We start from the raw sequence: 27,760 nt of genomic DNA, 5'->3' as shown, positions 1-27,760 counted from the left end.
CTTTGTAAACTCTAAATAGAAACTTTGTTGAAAATACTATAGATTATGAAGAAAATACTGTCAACATATTAGTTTTTATAATAAGTAGCTTAATGGTTGAAAGAAATGGCAAAATATCTCATGTTTTCCTCCATAGATCTGGGGCTGTCTTCATGGGTGTACAACTTTCACAGTGACTCAGGACCCCATGTTTGGAAGTTTTATTTTAATAAAATAAATTTATTTTAATTTATTTATTAAATTAAATAAATTTGACCATATTTATTTTAATCATCTGAAGATGCCGTCTTGAAATTCTGAATACGTTTTTAACAAAGGGCTCTGAAATTTTTCATTTTGAATCCCCTACTGCCACCCAACTATATGAAAGTGAAAGTGAAGTCACTCAGTTGTGTCCGACTCTTTGCAACCCCATGGACTGTAGCCTACCAGGCTCCTCTGTCCATGGGATTCTCCAGGCAAGAATACTGGAGTGGGTTGCCATTCCTGCCTAAATCCTTTGGCTACTTCCAGATGAACTTGTACTTTGCTAAGTTCTCATTACCTGATCCCAGTTCACTTTTAACATGAAATTCAAGATAGAGTTGTAACTAAAATGAAGTCTGCTAATTTAGGTTGATTACTGACATCTGAGCAGTTTGGACTAAGTATAACGTATATGTTCACAAAATCTTAGCTCTATTAGCGACAAATGACCACTTGAAGTTGAATAAATAATTTAGTAGGCAGGATCCAAAAGAGGAAAGGCCAAAAGCCCCAGAGCAAAGGGAAAAAATGAAAAAACGAAGAGACATGAAGTGCCTGCCAATTCTCTCTTTGACTCTTCTCCAAGCCTACTATAAGCCAATCAACTGGCCTGTGTCATATCCCGCACATGGAAGAGCAGTCTGTGTAAATGTATACACGTGCAGATGCATGGATCTGTCATGCAGCTGCCAGAGGTTATATTTGTTAAGCAGCCTGCAATGGCCATGAGTTTTGAGGAAGTGTAGTTGCTTTGAGAGAGGCCAATTATTCTTGTTTGATAGGCATAGCAGCTTCTTCAATGCCTATAATGAGTCTGACTATATTTTTTCTTCTTACATTACTTAGTCATGTGACTTTTGGACTGGTATGTGGACTCAGCATTATGGAGATAGAGGGAGGCCAGAGGTAGAGTTGGAATTCTGGTGATGGATGCAGCACTGTGGTAAACAGATTTAGCCATCAGGCAACTGGTCCAGAGACTGAAGAAGCCGCCAGTTGAAAGCAACTGATATCTTGATGAAAAAGCGATGAGGCATATGACACTGTGACATCATACAGAAGGTAGTGAGAACAGTCTACTGACATTTTCTAACACTACAGAATTTCTAAGCTTGAATATTTCTAATTTGAATATAGAGCTTAAATGTAATATCAATAAGATGCAATGTGTATGGTGTTTATGTTACAGTTATCATTGAAAAGGTGAATGAAAAGTATATACATGACTCTTTTGGGCTTGGGGATATTAATGAGGAAGGGGCAGTAGACTGAGAATCATTTTCTATCTGATACATGTTGAGCGGGCATTTTGGGGGTAATGAAACAGCAAGAGTGGCTTGAGCTGGGGAAAGCATGAGTGTTTTGACTTGCTGCAGACCCCCACTCACTGATCCTCAGTATAAGAGGATTTGGAGGAAGGGGTCACTATACCTGTAGCACACAGACTACAGTTTGCCAGAGAGCGGGAGAGTCACAGTGCTGATATCAACCAAGGATCCTGACTCTAAAGGAACTTTGTGCTCTTTCCGGGGAGCAATTGCTTTACCTTACTTTGAAAGTCTCCTTAATTTGAACTGTTGGGTGCTCTACTCTTTTCATCAGTTGTAAGAGTTTACATTTCCTGTTGACTCATGTAATCACTGAGGATATTTTAAAATTTCATCACATTTTTTTCCCTGCCAGATCTTCAAATATGAAATGAGCAGATATAGTCAGAGGGTAAAGCGTCTGCCTGCAGTGCAGGAGACCTGGGTTTGATCCCTGGGTTGGGAAGATCCCCTGGAGAAGGAAATGGCAACCCACTCCAGTACTCTTGCCTGGAGAGCCCCAAGAACAGAGGGGCCTGGTAGGCTACAGTCCATGGGGTCGCAAAGAGTCAGATATGACTGAGCGACTCCACTTTCACTTTTAAGTTATATTGAAAACCCTTTAAATTTAGTAATTTCTCATCCAGACTACTTTCTCATCCAGAAAAACATTCCTATTCATTCTTACTTAAATTAGTTTTCATTGACACCTGATATTCCTTTCCCATTAGCTGTCTTGATATATACTCTGCTAGTCTCTCTCTAGGTAAAGTGATCCTTCCAAGTACTGACTTTGACCTTCTATTCAATTACTTGTAGGGAGAAAGAGACCTTACCACAATTTTGCTTAGCATTCATAAAGGTAAACTACTGTTTTATGGCAACCTGAGTAGAAAACTTTCAAATGGAGCCCGAAAAACTTCCAAATGGAATCTTTCTTCATGGCATTATGCATTGCTAAATTTAATATATAGATTGATGCTCTTTGAAGCACAAGCTGGAATCAAGATTGCTGGGAGAAATGTTAATAACCTCAGATGTGCAGATGACACCACCCTTATGGCAGAAAGCAAAGAAGAAATAAAGAGTCTCTTGATGAAAGTGAAATAAGAGAGTGAAAAAGTTGGCTTAAAAGTCAGCATTCAGAAAACTAATATCATGGCATTGGGGCCCATTACTTCATGGTAAATAGATGGGGAAACAGTGAGAGAATTTATTTTTCGGGGCTCCAAAATCACTGCAGATGGTGATTGCAGCCATGAAAGTAAAAGACACTTGCTCCTTGGAAGAAAATTTATGACCAACCTAGACAGCATACTAAAAAGCAGAGGCATTACTTTGCCAACCAATGTCCATCTAATCAAAGCTATGGTTTTTCTAGTAGTCACGTATGGATGTGAGAGTAGGACTACAAAGAGCTGAGCACCGAAGAATTGATGCTTTTGAACTGTGGTGTTGGAGAAGATTCTTGAGAGTCCATTGGACTGCAAGGAAATCCAACCAGTCCATCCTAAAGGAGATCAGTCCTGAATATTCATTGGAAGGACTGATGCTGAAGCTGAAACTCTAATACTTTGGCCACCTGATATGAAGAACTAACTCATTTGAAAAGACCCTGATATTGGGGAGGATTGAAGTCAGGAAGAGAAGGGGACAACAGAGGATGAGGTGGTTGGATGGCATCACCGACTCAATGGACATGAGTTTGAGTAAACTCTGGGAGTGGGCAATGGACAAGGAGACCTGGCGTGCTGCAGTTCAGTCACTTTATGCTCTTTCAGTTCAGTTCAGTTCAGTCACTCAGTGGTGTCCGACCCTTTGCAACCCCATGAATCGCAGCATGCCAGGCCTCCCTGTTCATCACCAACTCCCAGAGTTCACTGAGACTCATGCCCATTGAGTCAGTGATGCCCTCCAGCCATCTCATCCTCTGTCGTCCCCTTCTCCTGCCCCCAATCCCTCCCAGCATCACAGTCTTTTCCAATGAGTTAACAGTATACATATCACACTGCATAAAATCAATATCTTGTGGCTCAGCTGGTAAGGAATCCACTTGCAAAGCGGGAGACCTGGTTTCAATCCCTTGATTGGGAAGATTCCCTGTGGGAGGGAAAGGCTACCCACTCCAGTATTCTGGCCTGGAGAATTCCATGGGTTCGCAAAGAGTCGGTCATGACTGAGCGACTTTCACTTACTCACTCAACTGAATAATAGTTTGGGTTTGTAGATGTATTCTTTTAACATTAAATTTTATTTTTAATGTTTTTCTGCATCTATTTACCAAAGCTATGAGAATATTATAATATTCAGAGAAGGACATATTAGACACTTAACGTTTATAATAATAGAAAAACCAGCAACCTTTGAAAGTGTTCTATAATAGTGAAGGTTGAATTTGGGGGCTGAATTGTTAAGGAGTTTTGTAATTATTCTCTTATCATCTCAATGTCATGCTGAATAATTAAACTCAGTAGCTAGTTGGTTTCATTACTGCCAATGTGCATGGTACAAAAGCTTATAGTAAGCTGCTTCTTTTCCTTCACTTTCTATTTTCAATTTATTTTTTAATTGGAGGAAAATTGCTTTACAATGTTGTGTTGGCTTCTGCCATACAACCACACAAATCAGCCATAATTATACACATATCACTTCCCTCTTGAGCCTCCCTCCCCTCCCGCTGTCCCGCCCTTCTAGGTCATCACAGAACACCAGACTGAGCTCTCTGTGTTATATAACAACTTCTCACCAGCTGTCTATTTTACACCTGGTAATGTATATATGCCAATGCTACTTTCTCTATTAGTCCCACGTTCTTATTCCTCTTTTTAAAAGGGATATTAGGGCAGACATGACTTTTAGAATTTTACAATTACTCAGTATGACTGTGCAACACTGGCTGCTCATTTTTCTATGTTCTACTACGTACAACCACTCGTGAATCTGGAACTTGTACTTAACCTGTTATTTCTTCCAAAGGACATAATTATAGACAGAAGTGGAAGGTGGAAGCAAATAGTTATAAAGCACAAATGGGATTACTTATTTTTTCCAGTTGCCCCTCTGTACTTTTTCTCTCCTTTGTCGATGAAATTGCTTTTTGGGAGAACTCCACAGACATAACAACTGGCATGAACCTTGCATAAAGCAAAACTGTTCAAATATTTGTTTAAATTTTACCAGTTTATATTCTTAGGTTTTCAATCAGTTTGGACATAGAAGGTATGATGCACATGACGTTACTGAGACAGTTAAGAATGAGCATGACCTGAAAACTGTGGAGCATGTTATATGCTTAGTGACATTATTGTGTATAAAAATTATCTGTATTATCTGTATGTTCAGTGTAGAAGAATAAGGAAATCATCATTGCTTATACATTATTAGTACCTTCTCTTTACACATGGCTTGAAAACAGACTATGAATAGAGATAAAACAAACATGTAAACACATATTTCCAAATAGATAATAACAGACTTAACTTGTTCCTTCATTGAAATATGTTGTCTTAGTCAGCAATATTCTGTTAAGAATATATACTAAGATTTATTCAATATTATATTCAGTGTTATAATGAAAACAACATGAAAGTGCTTATGTTAAAATTCTTTTAAACAGAGATTTTGAAAATAGAAGAATCTTTGAAGGTTGATTTTATTATAGATATAACCAGATAAAACCTGAAGCAAACAATCCATGATGTGGTGCAGTGCAGGGATTGAATTGTTGAACTCTTGACAGAAATATGTCTAGAAGAGGTTACTACCTCAGGTGAAATTAAGTAGATAACTGAAAATTTTTGTTGGTGTTCTAGTAAAGCCATCATCATAGTACTCACTGGGCTATTTAAGTGTTTTTCACCTATAATTTAGAGAAAATAATTTAAGGTGGTATGTATACATCTAATTTGTTTAAAAAGCATATTGAATGACTTTCTAAAATATTCCTCTGTTGTAACTAATATACAATAGAATGTGAGTCATATACATTTTGATTTTATATAAATAAATATGTAGTAAACTTTGTAATTTACACTAATAATTTACTAATCATATTTATTGATAATCTTGCTAATTTATAGTTTATTTTTCACATTTTGCCTTTTTACATTTTTTTATATCTGACGTTTCCATTCTCTAGGTTATTTAAGTGGAAACACATCACAGAAAGGGATATACCAGACAAAGGAGAGCCTGGGAGTTCTCTCAGTTGCATATTCTGCTGATAGTTCTTAAGGAGAAATTTTGTTCCGTTTTTATCACTCACTCTGAAGACTGATATTATAGTTGCTTGGGAAACATTATTTATGCTTTGCGGTTATCACTTCTGCTGCTCTCAACTTGAAGCACTGCATGTGATTTTGTGAAGAATGTTGATACTTGATTATAATCATAGCCACATCTCTTTTGATAGGCAATTTCACTTTGGAGAAGAGGTGTAAGACTTTCAGTGTTTTGAATGTAAATCGCATCTATCTCATCAGAATATAGAGTGTTTGGATGATGAATAGGGTTTATTACATCATACTTATTAAAACACAGAAAACTTTTTCCAAGCTTATTGGTTTTATGCTTTAGCTTGTCTAAGATTTTTTTTTATAACTTCCTACATGTCCTGGTAAGGCATGACCAAAGTCTTGCTTAGAATCTGAACTATATGAGATGATTAATAAATATTTATAGTAGAATGAATGACTGTATGATACACATCTGTGTAATACACAGAGGTTTCTGTTTTAGCAAGTGCAGCCTTCTTTGTAGTATTCTGTGTGCTGATCATCTGATCATAGACGGTAGTGCATATAAAGGTAAAGATAATAGTAACAAGGAAATGGAGATGGGACCTCTCCCACCAGTTCTTAAAATAGTTATAAGCTCGGCTCCTCCATCCATGGGATTCTCCAGGCAAGAATACTGGAGTGGGTTGCCATTTCCTTCTCCAGGGGATCTTCCCAATCCAGGGATCAAACCCAGGTCTCCCACATTGCAGGCAGATGCTTTAACCTCTGCACCACCAGGGAAGCCCCAGTTATAAAGCTACATTATATAAAATCTTATTTGAAAGGCACAGGTTTTATTTTCTCCACTCTACATGAATGAAATAAAGTCTTAGGCAGTTTAAGTCACTTTCTAAATGTGGTTGAAAGAGCAAGACTCACACTCAGGGTGTTCTGACTTCTAAGCTCATTGAAAAAGAGTGCCCTGGTACTTTGAGGTCACATGTCTTTATTTTTAAAAAGACATATATTAACTTAACATATTTGAAATGATGAAACATAGGAAAATTAAAATCCTTCAAGTTAATTGATATAAAAACTTGATATATTTCATTCTGGTAAATACTGGGAACATTATATCTTTCTGTTATGATTCCAAAATAGTTTATTAATTTCTAGAATCCAAAATAATAATAAATGTTTGATTCATAATTGCCATTTCCTCTTTCAAAATTTTTAAGAAGTTTTATTTTCAATTAGTTTGCAATTTCAGAAGTAATACACAATTAGGCTATAATTTAAAAATTAAAAATTTGACCACCATTCCAACCCAGTTCTTTTCAGAGATAGCAATTGTCATGGCACTTAAACTATTTCCTAGCCTCCAATATACTTATATATACTCAGAGAAAATATCAAGTATTTTAATGTGCTTGTTTTTTTCTAATATATATGCACTGCACATATTACTCTGAAATTTTTTTATTCTGCAATATATTCTGGCAATCTTTCCAACTCATTTTGTATAGATTCACCTCACATTGTTTACTTCCAAACACATGAGAGCCATCATCTCAATCTTCTCAAATGTTAACATTTCTGTGTTTCTCAAGGCCACAGGGTTTTCTTTCACCATAGCTCATATTGAATAAAATAACCCTTACATTATTTGTTCTTTCCTGAAAGATAGGCTTTAGGGTACAACAGAAAAAAAAAAAAATGTTAGCAATGACGATTTAAACTGTATCTACTCCAGTAAAAGATTTAGTGGCATTCTAAATTGGATTGGTTACCACACTCTCAGTCCAGGGTCATATACATCTTTTAAATTTTAAAATACCTGTGAATGTGCATATGATTTTATAATTTGATCCTTTTTTTTTACAGGATCTGATTTTCTATAGTACTATTATATAGATTAGCCCAGCATATATTCTGTTTCTGATTACACAACTCTCAGCCTTTTAGGTAGTTTTCTGTGTCCTTTACTTGCCTGAAAAATCCCATGGATGGAGAAGCCTGGTAGGCTGCAATCCATGGGGTTGAAAAGAGTTGGACACGACTGAGCGACTTCACTTTCACTGTGTCCTTTTAAGTTCAAACTGGATGCTTTAACTATATTATTCTAGAGATAGAATCTGTCTCTTAACTTTGGTTTGTTTTCAGGTTTCAGAGTATTTTGCCTCTTGCTTTAAGTTTCACATAATTATAACCCAGATACCTGTTTAAGTTGATTTGATAAAATAAGATCTGTATAAGATTTCCTCAAAATTTTCAATTCCATTATTCTGTCAAAATCCAAAACCTTCCCTTAGAATCCAGTGAGTTCTCTGGAACTCATATCTGCTTTGCCTTTATTTATTAATTAATTTATTTATTTTTTGTTTTTTATTTTTTATTTATTTATTTATTTTTTAAATTTTAAAATCTTTAATTCTTACATGCGTTCCCAAACATGAACCCCCCTCCCACCTCCCTCCCCATAACATCTCTCTGGGTCATTAATTACATACCAAATTGCCCAGAGATATGCCTGGTCAATTAATTCTTAACTTTCAATTCTTTCATTTCAGATTGGATACGATTTGGTGACTGAATAACAAAAACAGCACATTCACATTGTAATTCTATATTTGTGTGGTTATTTGGTTAATATTTGTCAGTACCTCTAGGCTGTGAGCCCTGTGAAGAGGGCAAGGATGGTCTCCATTTCGTTGCCAATTCCTACTATCTGGTACATACTAGGCTCTTAAGATGAACTCAAAATGTAAGAAAGGAACAGTTGAAGAGGGCTTGAGATCAGAGCACAGACAGAGAAGTTAGCCTTGAAAATAAGTGGTGGTCAGGGGAAGAAATGGAGAAGGCGATGGCACCCCACTCCAGTACTCTTGCCTGGCAAATGCCATGGACGGAGGAGCCTGGTAGGCTGCAGTCCATGGGGTCGGGAAGAGTCGGACACAACTGAGCGACTTTTCACTTTCAATGCGTTGGAGAAGGAAATGGCAACCCACTCCAGTGTTTTTGCCTGGAGAATCCCAGGGACAGGGGAGCCTGGTGGCCTGCCGTCTATGGGGTCACACAGAGTCGGACACGACTGAAGTGACTTAGCAGCAGCAGTAGCAGGGGAAGAAAGAGAGAGAGGGACAGAGAGAGGGAGAAGTAGAAATTTTCCTCAAAGACACAGGAGATAAATTTAAGATATTTAACCAGTTTTCTATAAGATCTTTTTCTAGTTTATATTTTAAATTATATCATATAATATATGAACATTACACAGCACTATTTTCTCTTTTTGTGTAATTGTTTCAAAACTATATTTTCTCTCCATAATGATTTTCTCTTCCTATCTTGGTCTGGAGCTGTATCTTTAAAAATTTTATCCTGGATATTTTGATCTCTAGATTCTTTATCATAATATGATATAGTGCAATCATCAATGTGAGATTATACCTATACATAATATACACACACAATACCTCTCTTTCTCTCTATATATATGTATGTAAATATATATATATAAGACTGCACACTCTGAAGATCAATGATTTTTAGTGTGTTTTTGTATGTCAAGATTCACACGTACACTCATAATTTGAAGATCACTATATGATTTCATTTTATGTTAAAGCATCTACAGAGAGCTTTTATTTGATATTCTTTCTCTAATTATCACATTATGCCCAAACCTTGAAAAGTTTCCTTTCTTGATGTATTTTAATAAAGGACCCGTAGAGCCTCATATTTTCCACCCTTTCTTCAAAGTCTGTAGATTATCTTGGCTTCATTTCCTGAAGACATACCTAATGGAAACCTTAAAAATACCATGTCAGCTTCCAGTGGTGGGAAATGGCTGGAAGTTGTAATCAACAGGAAGATGAAATTTTACTTTCAAAATGAATAATTAAAATTCAGAATTCTCTTTGATATGTTTGTGTTAAGGTTAATTAGAGTGTTGATTTGCAGTGAGGCATAATGAAAACACTATTGAATTAGATATTATAAGACCTGAATACTTGCTTGAACTTCACCATTTATTAGCTTAATGACCTTGGGTAAGACAGTCTCAGCCTCTTTCACCATTGATTGAAATGTGTGGTTAACAATATCTTTGCTGCCTACCTCTTCATAGTGTTGTCAAGATGAGATAATATAGGTGAAAACATTTTGTAAATAATGAAGTGCTATATGAAAATGACCATTGCAAAGAACAGTTAATATGTGCCAGTCACTATATTAAGCATTCATATCATTCTTACAGCAGTTTTATGAGATAAACAATGTTAGTATCCCAGTTTTACAGATCAGGAGGGTGAGGCTTACAGTACATAAGACACCTGAGTGAACTCGCACCATTGATGAGTGGGAAGGGCAAGATTTGAATACAGATTTGACTGACACTAGAACCAGTGCTCATAATTTCACGATTTTTGTTACTCACATGAGTAATAACTGCTTTATAGAACGATGTGTGGACTGGGTGAGGCAGTAAAAACACAATTCTCTTTCTCATCAGGTATGCATTCTAAATGTGAAAACATAATAATAATAAAGTAGAATATCATGGAGTTCTAACCATCGAAATATGTTTTTCCTTTAGAGTTTAATTGTCTTGGATCCACTCACAGTGACTGAGGAGGAAATAAGACCGTCCCTAGAGAAACGCCTTGAAGCCATTATCAGCGGGGCTGCTCTGTTGGCCGACTCTTCCTGCACAAGAGATTTCCATCGGGAGCGGATTATTGCAGAATGTAACGCCATTCGCCAGGCTCTCCAGGACCTGCTTTCAGAGTACATGAACAATGTAGGTAACTGGTTTTCCCTGACCCCACACATTGGGAATGTGCTGAGGTTCTTTTGGTGTACAAAATGTGATAAATTATGAATGAGTACATGATTTTACATGGATTGAGCTTTTGAGTTGGCTTCTGCATAAACTGCTCCCAGAGTACAGCAAGGAAATAGGAGTTCTTAGGGATGGAATTCAACCAGAAGGTTATTTTTATCTGATTGTTTTGCTTCATATAGGATTTAAATTCTAGTTGGAGAAGGGAGTCAGGATTGGGGAAAGGAAACTGGAGTTGCCCATCAGTTTAAAGGATAAAAAGAAGACAAAGAAAAGGGCAGGTTGCTCAGGATTACACTGTTGAATAAGAATTAAAATTTAGATGGTGTTGGGTAAAGTCAATGCTATAGGGATCAGGGGATATTTAAAAAATTTTTTAATTTATTTTTGGCTGCCCTGGATCTTCCTTGCTGTGCACCTTTTTCAAATATGATATAATGTCATAGACTTCTTACAGTTTTAGCTCTCTCTCAGGAATATTAGAAATGATGTCTGAATTTAGACAAATGCAAAATTATATGTTTCAAGGTTCTTTTGGTATCATTTCACATATATATTTATTTATGATGTAGTCTTTACATATCTATATATCTATATGTAATATATATATTTATATACATCCACCTAAGGAGTCTCTATGACTACTTAGTTTCATTTTTAAAATAAGAAAGTCTTAAGGTCATCGTCAGCTATATATTCAATACCATGAATTTTGACTCCTTAAATAATAGAGGTAAAGAAAAGAAAAAATGTATAATGTTCATCTTCTTTAAGTGGGATAATTGAAGAGTTATAAAGGTATATTTTGAAAATGATGAGTTACAAAGCATACCATTTTTTACATATGAGGTTGAAGATTTAGGATTGTTCAGTATAAGTAATTTATGTGAGTAATTGAAATGTGCTAAAATTAGTTAGTGAGTTTTAAGGATACTTCAACACATTTGATGTATCTCCATACTCTTAATATTTGATGACTTTGGCTCCTGACCAAAAATCTCTAGCCTGTCAAGAAATCAAAGTTGCAAAGCAGATTTTGTTAATAAGAACATATTAGTAATGTCATGTCCTGTTTCTGAAGCTGGAATATCACTATTTTTAGCATATAATATATTTTTAGTGAAAGATTTTTAAAGGGAATTCACCAATTCTAAGAAACTCAGAAGATAATATTGTGTTGAAATTCCTTCTCCCTTGAAGTATAAACTATTAAAATTATTATTTTCATTTTATAGATAAAATATGGTAAAGTTACATATATATGTTTATTTTATCTATAAATTATAAATTTATAATTTATAAATTAATTTATCTATAAATTATAGGTAAATTTATTTTATTAAATATAGATAAAATTATTCCTTCAAATACAAACATAGCATGCATACGCATATACTCACCTACATACATAGGCTAGGATGGCCACATAATTGTGGAGCCCAGCTCAAAGTGAAAATGTAAGGCCTATTCATAAGCAGGGGAGAAAATGAAAGCTTTTTCCTTTTTTAACAGTCTTGATTGACCCGAGAGGTTATTTTAATTTGCTGTTTAATGTTTGGTTCTCTGGGGCATAGGCATCCTTGCAGGAGCACATTGACTCTCACGTACTTTTGTAGCCCTACCCATGACTCCCACCCAACCTGCTTTGTACTGAGGCCCCCACCAGGAGTGGAGGGTGGCAGCAGTTGCTGTGTTGGGGAACAGTTGGCTGAGGATCTATTCCTTGAAGCACTGAAAGTCAGGACTGCTTGTGAGTCCAGGATATATGCTTTATTGCCCCATCAGACTTCACTTAAATACACAAATTCAAAGATTATTAAGAATTTCAAAACATTAAAATCCAAGCATGAGGCTCCGTTCTGAACATGATGCCTTTTGCCCAGTGACAGGCCACTGAAGCTATTCCTGTATATAATAAACATATATATCACATAAAAATAGTGGTGGTTTTGTAGCTTTATTCAACTTTGGGTTAAAAACTTTTCATATAGAGAGTAAAGTTATGGGAACATTCTGCCTTGGGTGCAATCATTGAGAAGGTGTATCACCTCTGGAAATGTATAAAAATAATAAAGCCAATTAAAAGTTGTTCTGTACAATTCTCAAAGTCCATGATAATGTTTTTCACAAATTCATTTTTTTCTCTAAATCCTAAATAATTACAGTGGTTATTGTTGAGTTTTAATAATATATATGTATGTATAATTCAAATGAGCACATTTTTATGATTAGCCTTTAATAAACAGTATATTCTTTATAGATTTAAACAGCAGATTCAGTATGGACAAGGGTTACACAGTGATTATAAAGACAAAGAACTAGAAATAGAATTACTTTAATTCTGTTACTTCATGTGATCACTTGGAATTTTTATTTTAATTTTAAAATTCTAACAATGAAACAGTATAAATTGCAGGTGGTTATAAATTTTTAAATAAGTGAAAATTTCATACATGAAATATTTTATTCAATTTGAATAACAACTTTGAAATCTGTTTCTCTTCTGAAATTGTCAATTGCTCTAAAGTTAAGGAGCCAATCAGGAAAGTAATGATTATCACTGAAAAGTAATTTGTCATATAGAGTAGGGGGTCATTTAAAAAGTGTCTATTCTAGGTATCAAATATGCTAAGTTAGGCACAAAAATATGAAAATTTTTGTCTTCTGCTTTTTTTAAATGAGGTTTTAATCTGATGTTCAGTTTCAAGGTCCATTTGTCAAATATACAAAACTTATTTATGTTACTAATATCTTTCTGTTAGATATTTTGGTTTAAGAAAGGTAAGTTCTGTATTATGAGTGAAGTGGAAAGACTTTTCCATCTATAACGTCCAAATAATTGAGATCAAAGGTAAGTAGCTTTTTTTTAAGCTTGTCCAGATAATTATTTTAATTTTCATTTTTTAAAAGTAGACTTAATTGTAGGAATTCAGATAGTTCTCAGTTATTTAACTGATTAGATTGCACTACTCTTCATGACTGATGGATGCTTTCTTCTTCTCTTTCCCATGTTGCCTTTTCTCTCCTTTGGGTAAATGAGCGCAAACATCCCATTAAATAGCTCTCCTTCATGGCCCTTTCCCCTTTATAGCTCTCATTCTTGTCGGAATTCCTGTGCTTACCTGTTTGTCTTCTCCACTGGTCAGAAGCTTTAGGAGAGCAAGGGCTGTGTCTCTGGCCCTACCACTGTGCCTTCAGGTAGCAGGTGTTCAGTGATTACTGTTTGGATACAGGTAAATTGAATTAGTGCTTGCTTCATCTCCACGTTTACAATTAAAATGACAATGTGCCTGAAGCATTTAATTTGTATTTATTTATTATATTTACACAATAACTGTGGAGAAAATGTAGGGAGGTTTAATGTGAGAACAAGAGAACAGGAAAGGAAGTACACAGAGGTGAGAAAGCTTGTTCTTTGGGTGATCTAAGACTATTCATACATTCATTTTCCCTAGGGCATAAGGTTAAATATTTGTTGAGGAAGGCACTTTTTTCCTCAGGGAATGAAAGACTTAGACTGTGTATGTGGATATGTCTGGTGAGCTGCCCTCATGTTGGTATAGAGATGAGAGCAGAAGCTAAAGTTATGCGGGATTAGAAATCTACTTACATGTATGATATATTAACATTTAATTGATAAGGACTACCTATTAATAAATAAATTTGCACTTATAACATTATGAAAAAGCATCCCAAATCAGTATAATAGTTCTTTTTTATACCCAAGTGTAGAATTTGGGGCCTAATATGAATATCTGAGCAAGCCAACGAATATTGGAATTAAACAGCAGGAACCACTGTGGAGTATATTATCAGAATAAATTTCCAGGTTTACTTTTACTCTAGGTTTCTATCACAAATAATGCTTCTCTGTAACTGTTTCAGTAGCTGTAATGAAAGAGAACGTACTTTCCTGAAACTAGCTGAACTCAAACCTTTCTCAGTTTGCTCAAATATTTTAGGACAACTCATACCAAAGTCTTCAACTTGGTAGTTTAAGGAATGTTGTGTTTCATTTGGTGGGTCTGACTTGCTTTTCAGATTAGTGTGGAGCTTTTGTTATTGAGCTGTGTTGATAGGGTAAATGCTTAATAATAATTCAGATGCAATGAAAATAACCAGGAAAAGTTAAAGCAAGGTTAACTCTCATCATGATCTGTGGATCTTTTATGTGAATGTGACTTCAAGGTTTGAAATTTTGCAAGTTTATTGAGTCCAAAACATATCAACGGTGTGAAATAAATATAGTTTATGTTTTTCTCAAGTTCAATTCATGGGGCCAGTTTGAATCTAAATAACTTTACTTCCTTAAACTGATCAGCAAGTCTCAATCATTTTTGACTAAAGCTGTATGTTCAATAAGTTGGATGGCATCAGCAACTCGATTGGCATGAGTTTGAGTAAGCTCTGGGAGTTGGTGACGGACAGGGAAGCCTGGCGTGCTGCAGTCTGTGGGGTCACAAAGAGTTGGACACGAATGAGTGACTGAACTGAACTGAGTAATAAATTAGTAATATGTGAGTCCAGATGGGTCTTGTAACAAATAAAATAGACAACTACTTAAACATATGATAATATATGTTTGCTCTAATATTTTCATTTTAAACATACATATATATTCTTTTCTGGAGACTATCGGGAAAAACCCATTTCTTTGCCTTTTCTAGCTTCTGGAGATCACCCACATTCCTTGGCTCAATGCCATCTTCCTCTGTCTTCAAAGATAGCAGTGTCACAGCTCTCTAACCTTGCTTCTGCCCTCACATCTCTTTCCTTGACTATTACCAGGAAAGATTTTCCACTTTTTTAGGACTCATGTGATTAGATTCAGCCCACTGGTATTATTCAAAATAATCATCCCATCTTATGACCCTTGACCTTAATTTCTTTTGCAAAGTTCCTTTTGCCATGTAAACATAACAGTCACAGGTTCTAGGAATGTGGATATGGATGTCTTTCGTTGGCTCATGGCCATATACCTAGTACTAGTCTTTCCTAGTCTCTTCTGTAGAATCATTATCAATCCTTATGTTTCAAATCCATTGTAGTTTATATCCCATACTCACTTTCCCTGTGCTCTCTGCAGGCAGATCACATGTCTGTTTTGTTTTTCTTTTATTATTTATATATATATATATTTTTTTTACTTTACAATATTGTATTGGTTTTGCCATACATCAACATAAATTCACCACGGGTGTACATGTGTTCCCAGTCCTGAACCCCCCTCCCACATTTATTTACTATTTTATCTGAAGTCCCAGGTGCAATGCTTGGCATTTTTATTTTACAAAATACAAAAAAATATTGTATTTTTGAAGGAAAGAATGAATAAAATTATTACATATTATATATGCCATGTAATGGCATATAAATGGAATGACTTTCAAACATCTACTAAATTTATATAGTAGACTTCCTGTTATAAAAGGCCTTATTTTGCAAAGTATAGGTCTCTTCTAAAAATCAATGTGAATATTCAGCAACAAAATTTTCTCATCACAGTCTCTACATTTGGATCTACCTCTTGTTATATTTCAAAACAGGATTTTTATTCATTAAAAAATATACTCCAGTGAACATTCAGTATCAGAGAAAGTTTAGCTTTAATCTTTTAAAACATAGAAGTTTATTTTTCTTAGATATGTCTCCTGATTTTGTTACGCCTCCAGGATTGGTTAGGTCTAGTCCATCTTCTCTGATGTATAATATAATTAAAGAATTCGTCACCTAGATGGGGTGGAACAAGGAGGCTCTCTAAAGAAGGAAGAATTTTAGAAGGAGATCAGTCACTTTTAAATGGTGGTTTCTCTATAGCAGGTGAAAATAGAGTTGGAGATGGGTGGTCATCATGCTTTAGTACTGAGAATTAGCAGACATGAATATTTTTCTGGTGGTGGATTGAAATCCTGTTGATGTTAATTTTGTATGTGTTGTTGAAGAGAGGATCATCCGGTGATGTAGAATTATTATTGACGTTTACAGATTGGTACTTGACTACAGCAGAATGTTAGACAGTTGAATGAGAGATGGCACCGCTAGAGTACATGAATACTCTTGGGCTGCATAAAGGGCCTGATTTGTATTTGCAGACCTCACTAGCCTGATGTGTTCTTTTTGGTGCTTTATGTGAAAGCATATTGTATTGTTGATTCTTGTTACATATTTGTTGTTGAGTGAGTAAAAAAGCAAATGAAGTGCTTTTGTTATTTAGAGACCAATTTCATTTGTATATCTTGGGTTTAATTCATTCCCAATCTTGGGGAATTATACAGATTCAGTGAAGACATCAAAGATTTGGTGTCTGAATCAGAGATTATGGGGATTTTTCACCTCTCTCTTGAAAAACCATTTTGAAAGTAACTTCAGCCTTATTTCTCAAGTTAAAGGGGTAAAGCACTTAGGATGATCTGTATGCAACGAGTATTCAAATACTAGAGACAAATTAGAATTAAAATTCTAAAAATGTACAGGCAGCTTCCAAGTCTATTTCCTTTTCTTTCCTTCCTTCCTGCCCTCACTCCCTCCCTCTCTTCCTTCCTTCCTTTCTCTTTTCTTCCTTCCTTCCTCTCTTCATGGACTGCATATTAGAGTTGATCATTATTGGATCAGTTCACTGTTTTAGATGCTTTATATTTTTTATCCTTAAATTTGTCAATTATGCCATCATAATGACTAGTTTTTGAGTATGTTGGAAACCATGTGTTTTAGTTTATAGATCTGAATTTTACAACCTCAGCTAATGAAGAAGTAAGAGGAGGAAGATAAGCGAATAGTTTCCTTACAGGTTTGTACAATAGTAGATATTCTAAAATCAGAAAGATGAACCAAACTCAGATTATAACATGAAATCAAAATTCAAGAACATAAAAAGGAATTGTCAAAATCTAGGAAACTGGAGACAGATTGTGAAGTTGTGATTGTAAAGAAGCCAAGAATTCAACAATTAGGGAGTTGAGAGAAATAATAAATGGTGGAGTTCTGATTAAAAGGGCTAAATTTGATTTTGTATTCTTTGCTTTCTTTTCTGTGCCTTTTTTAAGGACAAGGAAGTGGGAAGTATCTAGTCTATGAATCGTTCTACAAACAAGGTGGTATTGTTTCAACTGCTTTGGGATTTAGTCTTACTCTTCCCAAAGGTTCCTGAGTTACTGGAGGACTGATTTTTAAGTAATTACTCAATCTTTCTTAACAAGCTAATTTTGGAATTATCCAAATCTGGCTAATAAAGATCATTTTGATATTTAAGATCAATTCATGCAGTGCTCACTGGGGAAAAGGAGGCTTCTAGATTCTTCTTTCGAGGGAATGAACTCTTCCCATGGATCTTTTATTTGTGATATAATGGTTTAGTCTTTCTTAAAAGTTAATAGAGAGATCCCTGCAGAGATGTAGGCTACATGATTATTGAATTAATAAGGAAAGCTAAAATAACTAAGGTAGGCAGCTATAATTATTTTTAAAAAGGGGAAGGAGAACTACCTGGATAGAGCCAGAGCACAGGAAGAGAAAGAGGTAATTTGTTTAAAATGAAAATAACTAGAAAGTAATAGAGGATATCATAAAGTGGCAAGATAGTTTCTGTGCAAAGAAAAATACACAGATGGACATCCCTAAAGATTATATGCCCTAGACCAAAAAGCCTGCAGGCTGAGAGTCTTTTGTTTTTATCTTTTGCCTTTGAGCAGAGACAGTCATGATTTCTAATATTTGTGGAGCAGGTTAGTCATTCACCCTCTGGATTGTTTCAAATGTCCCTTTCTCAAGAAATGGATTCTTTACCCGCCAGTGTTCAGGCACTGCTCATACAGTTCTCAAAAGTCTATGCTATGTGTTTTTTTTTTAAATCCTGGGCTTTATTCAGATTTCTTTGTTACGTAAAAAGAAAAACGGTTTACATGATAGAAAAGAAAGGATTAATAGGAAGCAAGAGTCTTGGCATGCAGTGTCAGTTCAAATTTGGACAAAAAATAAGGGTCCTGAGCCTAGCATACTTCATAGCCAGGAGATGATACTGCAAAGAAGAGAAAGAGTGCTATCTTAGGTCAGGTAACCTGGAGATGAAGGGTAGCAGGAAGGTTTATTGGAGCACTCTCTTGGGAGTTATACATGGAAGGCAGTGAAGAGGGCAGGATTGGGCAGAGGGAGAAAGAAGGTGACTTGCAATAGAAATCTCAGCCATTCTATGGAAAGACCTGGAGATAGGCTGGCCCCTCACAGTTGTCCCAAACTGAGGAGAGAGTCTTTTTGTCCTTACAGCTGTTGTTCGTTACCTGTGGGCCACCCTTGGAAACAGTGTAACCTTGTATGGGGCAGTTCCCTGGAGCTGAGACTCAGACCCTGGACAGGGACAAAGCTACAAGCCATCAGAAGCTGATATTTTGAATTGAAAAGGGGATCCGAGTGAAGCGCCATAGAATCCAGTGTAACAGTTAACTGAAAAAATAAAAAGTTTTTCTTTTGTAGGCTTTGAAATATTTGATCTTCTGTAGTATTTAATTTGCCATTGATAATGTTCAGGAAATTTAAGGTAATCATATAATTTGTCATTCAAATCAGGATACTTTTGAGAAACGGAGGTCAGACAATTAACAGGCCTTAATAGATATATAAAAGGCATAAGTCGGGACTGTTCCAAGCAGACTATTATATGACTGTGTATTATAGGTAGGATAATACTTATGAAGGATTTTAAGAGGAATTTAACATATTTTGATAGATTTTGTATTAACCATTAAATATAGCTAAAATGTAAATTTTGAGTTAAAATTTTATTAGTATTATTGCAATTTCTAGTCACATAGTTCTAGAGACACTGTGCTTACAACTGGTGATTTCAGAGTTTGAGCAATCTCAGTCTTAGTTGTCAAGGGAAATAGATATATAAGCAAGTAAGTAAAATAGAGCACAATATGAGCTGAAATGCTGGACAAGCTAAGTCCAGTAATAGCAACTAGGAAGTGGCTCAACTTAGGACTGAACAGGGAAGGCATCACAGAGGAGAAAGCTCTTATCAAGCAAAGGTAGGAATTCAAGAGTGGGGGTAACAGCCTGTGCAGAGACACAGAAGCAGGAATCAGCACAGTGCATTTGGATGGGTAATAGAAACAGTTCCATTTGGATGAACTGAAGGGGAAAGAAGAAATGGGGATATGCGACTAGTGACCATTAGTTTACAAATAGGTTCCTTGCAAATATTTGATTTTTCTTTGCTTTCAAAACAGTATTTCAATTTAAACCTATCTTTCTTTAAGTAAGTGGTAAGTAAGTGAAATTGCTCAGTCATGTCTGACTCTTTGCGACCCCACCAGGCTCCTCCGTCCATGGGATTCTCCAGGAAAGAATACTGGACTGGGTTGCCATTTCCTCCTCCAGGGGATCTTCCTGACCCAGGGATCGAACCTAGGTCTCCCGCACTGTGGGCCAACACGTTAGCCTCTGAGCCACCAGGGCAGACCTGAATTATGAGTCTCTGATAATATCATCTTAGTAGGTTTTTCTTTATAGATCAATTTCCATTTGTAAAATTGTGATTTATAATAAGAAATATTTATTTGGTCTTTGTCCCACTTCTGGCACAGAGCTTCTAAAACCCTTGAAATTTTCTAAGGGATGAGAGTAGTAAAGCTGTCTATTGTTATGTTAATGAGGTAACTTTTGGACCTAGGACTGGAGGCTAGTTGCCAGGAGAATCCACTATGTAATTAGAAGACTGAAACTTTCAGTCCTATCCTCCTGAATCCCAGGGAAAGGAGAGGCACTGAAGGTTGTGTTCAATCACCAATGGCCAATGATTTATGCAGTGATGTAATGAAGCATCCATAAAACCCAAAAAGGATAGGGTTCAGAGAGCTTCTGGACTGATGAGGATGTGGAGGGTCAGGAATAGTGGGGCATCTGGAGAGGCATGGAAGCTCTGCACCCCTTTCTACGTGCCTTGTCCTATGCATCTCTTCCATCTAGCTGTTCTTGAGTTACAGCCATATATGATAATCTATTAATACTATTTAAAATGTTTCTCTGAGTTCTGAGTTGCTCTAGTAAATTAATTGAACCTGAGGAAGGGTTAGTGGGAACCTGTGATTTATAGCCAGATGGTCAGATGCATAGGTAACAATCTGAACTTATTATTGGCATTTGATGGGGGTTGGGGTAGGGAGGCTGTTTGCAAAATTGAAGCTTTACCTGTGGAATCTGATGCTATCTAAAGGTAGGAAGTGTCAGAATTAGGAGAAGGCAATGGCACCCCACTCCAGAACTCTTGCCTGGCAAATCCCATGGACGGAGGAGCCTGGTAGGCTGCAGTCCATGGAGTCACTAGGAGTTGGACACAATTGAGTGACTTTACTTTCATTTTTCACTTTTCTGCATTGGAGAAGGAAATGGCAACCCACTCCAGCGTTCTTGCCTGGAGAATCCCAGGGATGGGGGAGCTTGGTGGGCTGCCGTCTCTGGGGTCGCACAGAGTCAGACACAACTGAAGCTACTTAGCAGCAGCAGCATAGGACACCTGGCTGGTGTTCTGAGAATTGCTTGGATCTCCTCATACCCTGCTACATTGGAATTTGTACTAGAACCTTTTACCGTTGAAGCATATTCAATATTTCTTAATGAATTTGTAGACAGGCTCTGAATAAAAACTTACCACACCATTATAATACAAGTTCAGGATCAAAGGTCAACTTGTAGGTCTATTTCTGTGCTAAAATAAGTTTAGCCAGTCAGACAGATGAACAATTGTGCAGTTGATTTGCCTGGCTATTGATTATACTAAATAATTAGTTGGAGAAGATTGTTAGTGATCTATACATTGCCTCATCCTATTTGGGTCCTTTTTTTAAAACCAGAAATTTTAATATATGTTTTAAAGTCTTATAAACATAATCAAAGAGCTTTTTTAATTTTGACGTGACTTAATTTGCTTGTTTTCTTCTGATAAATTGAAACTAGATTTGCCTTAATGTTTTCCTTAGACATAACTATCACAGCTTGTATCTGAAAAACTCAGCTGAGGTTATTGACTGACAAAGCTTTATTACTTCAATAGTTGTTTGCTTTAATGTCCCAGAGCTGCTTTTAACTATTTTAGTCTGACATTCCTACAAACTTGAAGTAAATCTCTAATGTCCTAGTGGATTTAGACTATCAATATGATTCAGTCTGAGAGCATGGTACCTTATTTGAAAAATACTTTTCTTATATTTATATATGGCAAGGATATATCTATAAGGAGTTTTATCTCCCTGTAAAAAGTTGATTCCTATTGGTGGTAGGCAGAATAATGCCCCACCTCACCCCCAGCAGATGTCCACGCTCATCCCTGAAAACAATGAACACTTCACTTTGCATGGTACAAGGGATTTTGCAGATGTACAGGGATTTGTGATGGAGTGATTAAGCTTGATTAAATAGGTGGGATCAATCTAAACAGTTACTTGAAACCAGAGAACTTTTCTTGATTGGATCAGAGAAAGGTGTGGTAGAAGAAGGAGAGATTCAAAGCATGAGTCAATTAGCCATTGCTAGCTATATGGTCAGGCCACCAAAGATAGCCATTCTTTTGCTCTTTTACATCTCCTGCCTGACCAGTGCCTGCTTCATCTATATTTTACCCACCTGGCTGACCTTCCTACATACTTACTCCAGGTCCCAGCTGGTGATTGTTCTTATCAAAGGGGCAGTGAGGTTCGTGGCCCTCTGCTGGTTTCCCTGGTAACTAAAGAACCCACCTGACATCACTTCCCTAATAACCTGCGATCTCCATCCTCCTCCTGAGAGCAAAGACTGTCGCCATGTCCTGCTAGTGTCTGTTGCACATTTTTGTGCCTTTCTCCAGGACCTTGCTTCAGATGGGTAAGCTCTCCCATCCATTAAACCCAGGGGTCCCCAACTTCTTGGATCTAATGCCTGATGATCTGAGCTGGAGCTGATGCATTAATAATAGAAATGAAGTGCACAATAAATGTAAAGCACGTGAATCATCTTGAAACCATCCGCCTGCACATCCTGTGGAAAAATTGTCTTCTATGAAACAAGTCCCTGGTGCCAAAAGGGGTGGGGACCGCTGCTTTAAACTACTGCTGTCTCTGACTTGGGTTCTTTTGTCAGTCTTGAAGCTGGGCAAGTACAGGGCTTGCGGGTCTGTGGAGTGCAGCCCAACATTGGCTTTAAAGTTGGAGGAAGAGGGACACGATCCAAGGAGAGCTTCTAAATCCTGGAAATTGCCTTCAATGGATGTCTGGAAAATCTTCCAATAACCCAAATGATAAGTTCTCATCTGGAGCCTCTGAGAGGAGCATGGCATCTTTATTTTAGGCCAGTTTTATACTTCTGCCTTGTGTAGCCATAAGGTAATAAGTTAGTATCAAATCACTACATTTGTGGTTACTCGTTACAGTAGCAATAAATAATTAATACATAATCATCATCAGGGGTCATATAGAGATACTCTGAGAAACTTTGAAATCTTACATCAAATGAATTGCTGCAATTATATACTAAACATATAGGTATATTAAATGTAAACTGTGTATTTAAATCTCAGGAAAGGAAATCAGTTTTACAGAAATACCAAAATACTGATTTTCAATTTGCTTAGGTATCTCACATAAGATTTAGCATGAAGTAATTAAAATGCCTGCAAATTATTTAACGATGTAAACACCATGAACTACCATTGTGCTATACAATGGAAATATGATTTAGTTTGTTATCTGAGTCAGTGCTTTCCAATGGAAATATTATGCAAACTAGATAATATCTGAGTCAAATATAACTCAAAAATTTCTGGTAGCCTTGTAAGTAAAAGAAGCAGGTGAAATTAACTTGAATAATGTATTTTATTTAGTTCAGTATATGCAAAACATCACTTCAACATATAATCAATATAAACATTATCATTGAGATAGTTTATATTTCTTTTTAGTACTAAGTCCTTGAAATCTGGCATGCATTTCACATTTACACTATAGTTGGATTAGCAACACCTTACGTGTTCGGTATCCACATGTGACTGTGATGTTAGGCAGCACAGCTCTGTACAGAAATGCCTTCACCACCACACAATTTTTGATGCTTAGTCACCTCCATGTTTCTGCAGCTTTAATAATGCTACTACTGTTAGGAAAGGTAACAAAAGGAAAAAGATGCAAAACATTTAGGGAGATCACCATGCTGTCATTTCTGATGTTAACCAGTAAAATAGGCAGTGGGCATTTTATAGTAGCATATTGGAAAAAAAAAAAACAAAACTTTCCATATGTAGTAGATTATATTTTTCCAAAATGGCCACAAAAATATCTCCATTTTGCATATTCTGTGGTATTACTTTGTGGTATTTTCCCTCCATCTTTAGTTGGAGTTTAATACTCTTTTTCTTGAAACTGGGCTTAGCCTAATGACTTGACCAGTTAAACATAGCAGAAGTAACATTCTGGAACTTCTGAGACTATATCATAAAAAGCCTTGCCTTTCAGATTCCAACTAAGTCTCTTGGAATGCTCTTGGAAACTCCCTCTCAGAATAGTTGCTATAGTATAGGAAGCCCAACCCACCTGGAGGGGCCACAACCAGGTGGGTGTTCTGGATGATAGCCTCTACTGAGTTCTCAAATCAGCTGCCAGTTCTGTGAATGTGCCTTCTTAGATGTCTGGCCCATTCAGACCTTCCTATGGCTGCAGCTGCAGCTTCCCTGGTGGCTCAGAGGCTAAAGCATCTGCCTGGAATGCGGGAGACCCAGGTTCGATCCTTGGGTCGGGAGATCCCCTGGAGAAGGAAATGGCAACCTACTCCAGTACTCTTGCCTGGAGAATCCCATGGAGGGAGGAGCCTGGTAGGCTACAGTCCATGGGGTCGCAAAAAGTCGGACATGACTGAGCGACTTCACTCACTTATGTGAACTCCTGGCCAAACGCAGTCAAACCTCAGAACCACAAAAGAGAGTAAAAACTTGCTTTTAGGCACTAGGTTTGACTTCTTGCATAGAAATAGATGAGAATCTGAATCATACAGAATTTTATTGGCAAAGACTTTATTTTGAGAAATGCATAGATAATCAAAACTACTCTAACACCAAATGTGAGGAACTCTCTGAAAGTGAAGTCACTCAGTTGTGTCCAACTCTTTGTGACCCCATGGACTGTGGCCTGCCAGGCTCCTCTGTCTATAGGATTTTCCAGGCAAGAATAGTAGAGTGGGTTGCCATTTCCTTCTCCAGGGGATCTTCCTGACCCCGGGATTGAACCCAGGTCTCCCAGGCAGACTTGTTACCATCTGAGCCACCAGGGAATCCGGAGGAACTGCCTAGAAGGTACAAAAGATGAGTCAGACTATCCCCTTAGCCATAGTGGTCAAGGTTTTTTAACAACAGCTTTGTAAGGAAGAAGACAAAGCATTTTTGTTGTTCAGTCACTAAATTGTGTCCAACTCTTTGTGACCCCCATGGACTGTAGCATGCCTGTTTTCCCTGTCTCTCACTATCTCCTGCAGTTTGCTCAAAGAATAGATTTAGTTAATCTCCACAAATCTTTCATAATAAGTCCTATGTTAAAAAATAAAACCGCTGAAGATATCTTCATAACAGATGTGAATTAGGTAAACCTTATCTGATTAGAAGTCAAGATTCTATTGAAAGGGCTTCCCTAGTGGCTCAAACGGTAAAGAATCTGCCTACAATGCAAAAGTGACTATGCCCAATGAGAAAGCAAAACAAAACACCTAGTTAAGTGACCAGTTGCAGAATTTCATTTTTAACAAGGCTTATTTGTGACTGGGTGTAATTTTGCTGTAATGATGTCCATAATTGCATTTAAGAAGTGACTTTGAAACTTTTCCAGGTGATCCACAATTGATATTCCCAAAAGGTACATGATGATCACCTGCTCTTTTCAGTGGCATTGAATCAGAATGATTGAATGCTGAGTGATTGTATAATTTATGCTAGAGAACTGTCACAAGCAAGTGTTCATTCCGCCTCTGTGGTTACTAAGTCTTCTTTCCTTTTTGGCAATTTTAAGCATAGTAGCAGGGGCTCAGAGAAAGAAATATGCAAACCCCCTACAAAATTGGCAGTACTGGAAGTATGGCAGTTGGCTTACACCTTATTTTTCTCTTTTGTTTTGATGCATAGCAGAGAGATGATAATCACTATTTCTGATAATCCTGTTGTCTTTTGTAAAAACAGAAGCTCTTTCTAATTTTATAACTCCTTTACAAGAATTTGCTATTATTTTATCTAGTTTCTGACCTTTATGTAAAATCTAGAAGTTTGTGAACTAGAAGTAAGTGAATCTACTTGATGGTTATTTTTATAATGAGCTGTTTAGAGTATGGGGAAACTTGCCCATCTTCTCTCAATTTGGGGTTATCACAGTGTTCCAGGAATGCCTTTCAAAGACTTGTAACAAAGATTAAACAAAAACTTAAAAAAAACATTTTTTATTTAGTTTTGGAGTATGATTAACAATATTGTGATACTTTTAGGTGAACAGCAAAGGTACTCAGCTATACATATTGTATTCATTCTCCCCCAGATTCCCGTCTTGTTCAGGCTGCCCCATAACATTGAGCAGAGTTCCGTGTGCTACACAGTGGGTCCTTGTTGGTTGTCCATTTTAAATATAGCAGTGTAAAATACACATATATTTTAGATTTGACTTTAAAATAAAGTTAACAGTGTAACAAAATGTTAATAATGTTTATGCATAGACTAATAGAATTTCTTTTTGTTGATGTTATTCCTGTATATGATAATTAAATTTTCTATAATGAAAAACTTTTGTTTGGCAATAATTATAAATTCAGAGGAAGTTGTGAAGATAGTTCAGAGAGTTGCTGTGTACCTTTTGCCCAATTTCCTGCATTGGTTGTATCTTATGTAACTATAGTATATCAATACCCCCCACCCTGCCCTGGCATCCCACCATCCCTAAGCCCTGGCAAATGCTAACCTGTTGTCCATTTCTATCATTTTATGTTTCCTGAAATGCTTCATAAATGGAATCATACAGTATGTAATCTTTTGAGACTAAGTTTTTTCACTCAGCCTGATGCCCTAGAAATCCATCCCAGTTTCATATATTGATAATTTATTCTTCATATGCCAATGGTATGAATGTACCACGGGTTATTTTGCCCTTCAGCAATTGTTGGACTTTTTTGTTGTTATCAGTTTGGGGCTATTACAAACAGAGCTTCTGTGAAAAGTTGTGTACAAGATTTTGTATAGACATAAGTTTTCATTTTAAGTGCCAAGAAGTGCGATTACTGGGTCATATGGCAAATAAATGTTTAGTTTATAAGAAACTCCCAAACTATTTTCCAGAATGGCTGTATTTTTTTTTTTCATTTCCACCTACAAGAGGCATTGTTATTCTGCACCCTGACCAACATTTGGTATATTTAATATTTTTATGTTAGTTCTTCTAATAGATGTGTACTCAGTGAACATCATATTTTTAACACATGTTTCCCTAATAGCTGGAGATAGCAAACATCTTTTCATATGCTTATTTGCTATCTGTGTATACTCTTCAGTGAAATGGTTCATCATGTTTTCTTGGCCAATTTAAAAATTGGATTGTTTGTATTTTGCTGTTGTTTAAAAGTTCTTTATATATTCTAGATATGAGAACATTTTCAGCTATGGGGTTTGCAAATGTTTTCTTGCAGTCTGCAGCTGATAAAGACAATCTTATCAGTTATTTTCCTTTTTTTTCATTTTTTAAATATAAATTTATTTATTTTAATTGGGAGAGACAGTTATTTTCTTTTATGTATTGTAGTTTTTGTGTCTAAGAACTGTTCACCAAGTTCTAGGTCCTAAAGATTTTCTTTAAAATTTTATAGTTTCATGTTTTAAATTTACATTTTAATAATTTATGATTCATTTTTTGAGAGTTTTTATTTTATTTTTATTTATTATTATTTTTTACTTTACAATATTTGAGTTCCTTTTTTATGAGATATGAGATTTTCCTCAAGGTTAGTTTTTTGCCTATTCATATCTAAGTACTCAAGCACTATTTGTTGAAATAGATTACTTTCTTCTACCCAATTACTTTTGCATCTTTGTCAGTTCTATTCTTCAGTCACTCAGTCATGTCCAACTCTGTGATCCCATGGACTGAAGGCTTCCCTGTCCTTCACCATCT

At 36.2% G+C, this 27,760-nt stretch overlaps 1 protein-coding gene across 9 annotated transcripts in view; it reads left to right on the top strand.

Moving 5' to 3' along the window:
- CTNNA3 (catenin alpha 3) overlaps positions 1-27,760 on the top strand; it is a 1,860,557-nt gene that overhangs the window by 484,118 nt on the left and 1,348,679 nt on the right. For 8 of the 9 annotated variants that reach the window (XR_009598595.1, XR_009598596.1, XM_004021400.6 and 5 more), the window contains one exon: positions 10,365-10,568. Coding sequence is in view for 7 of the 9 variants with exons in the window: in XM_004021400.6 (XP_004021449.1) it covers positions 10,365-10,568 (204 nt within the window). In the remaining 2 variants the exon portion in view is untranslated. Of the gene's footprint in view, positions 1-10,364; positions 11,281-27,760 lie in introns of those variants that run through there. The other variant, XM_060406830.1, reaches the window with a different exon arrangement.

The sequence above is a fragment of the Ovis aries genome, chromosome 25 (genome assembly GCF_016772045.2).
Source record: "Ovis aries strain OAR_USU_Benz2616 breed Rambouillet chromosome 25, ARS-UI_Ramb_v3.0, whole genome shotgun sequence".
Lineage (NCBI taxonomy): Eukaryota > Metazoa > Chordata > Mammalia > Artiodactyla > Bovidae > Ovis > Ovis aries.
The sequence above is the reverse complement of the archived record's forward strand: the minus strand, read 5'-3'. Positions and strand labels throughout refer to the sequence as shown.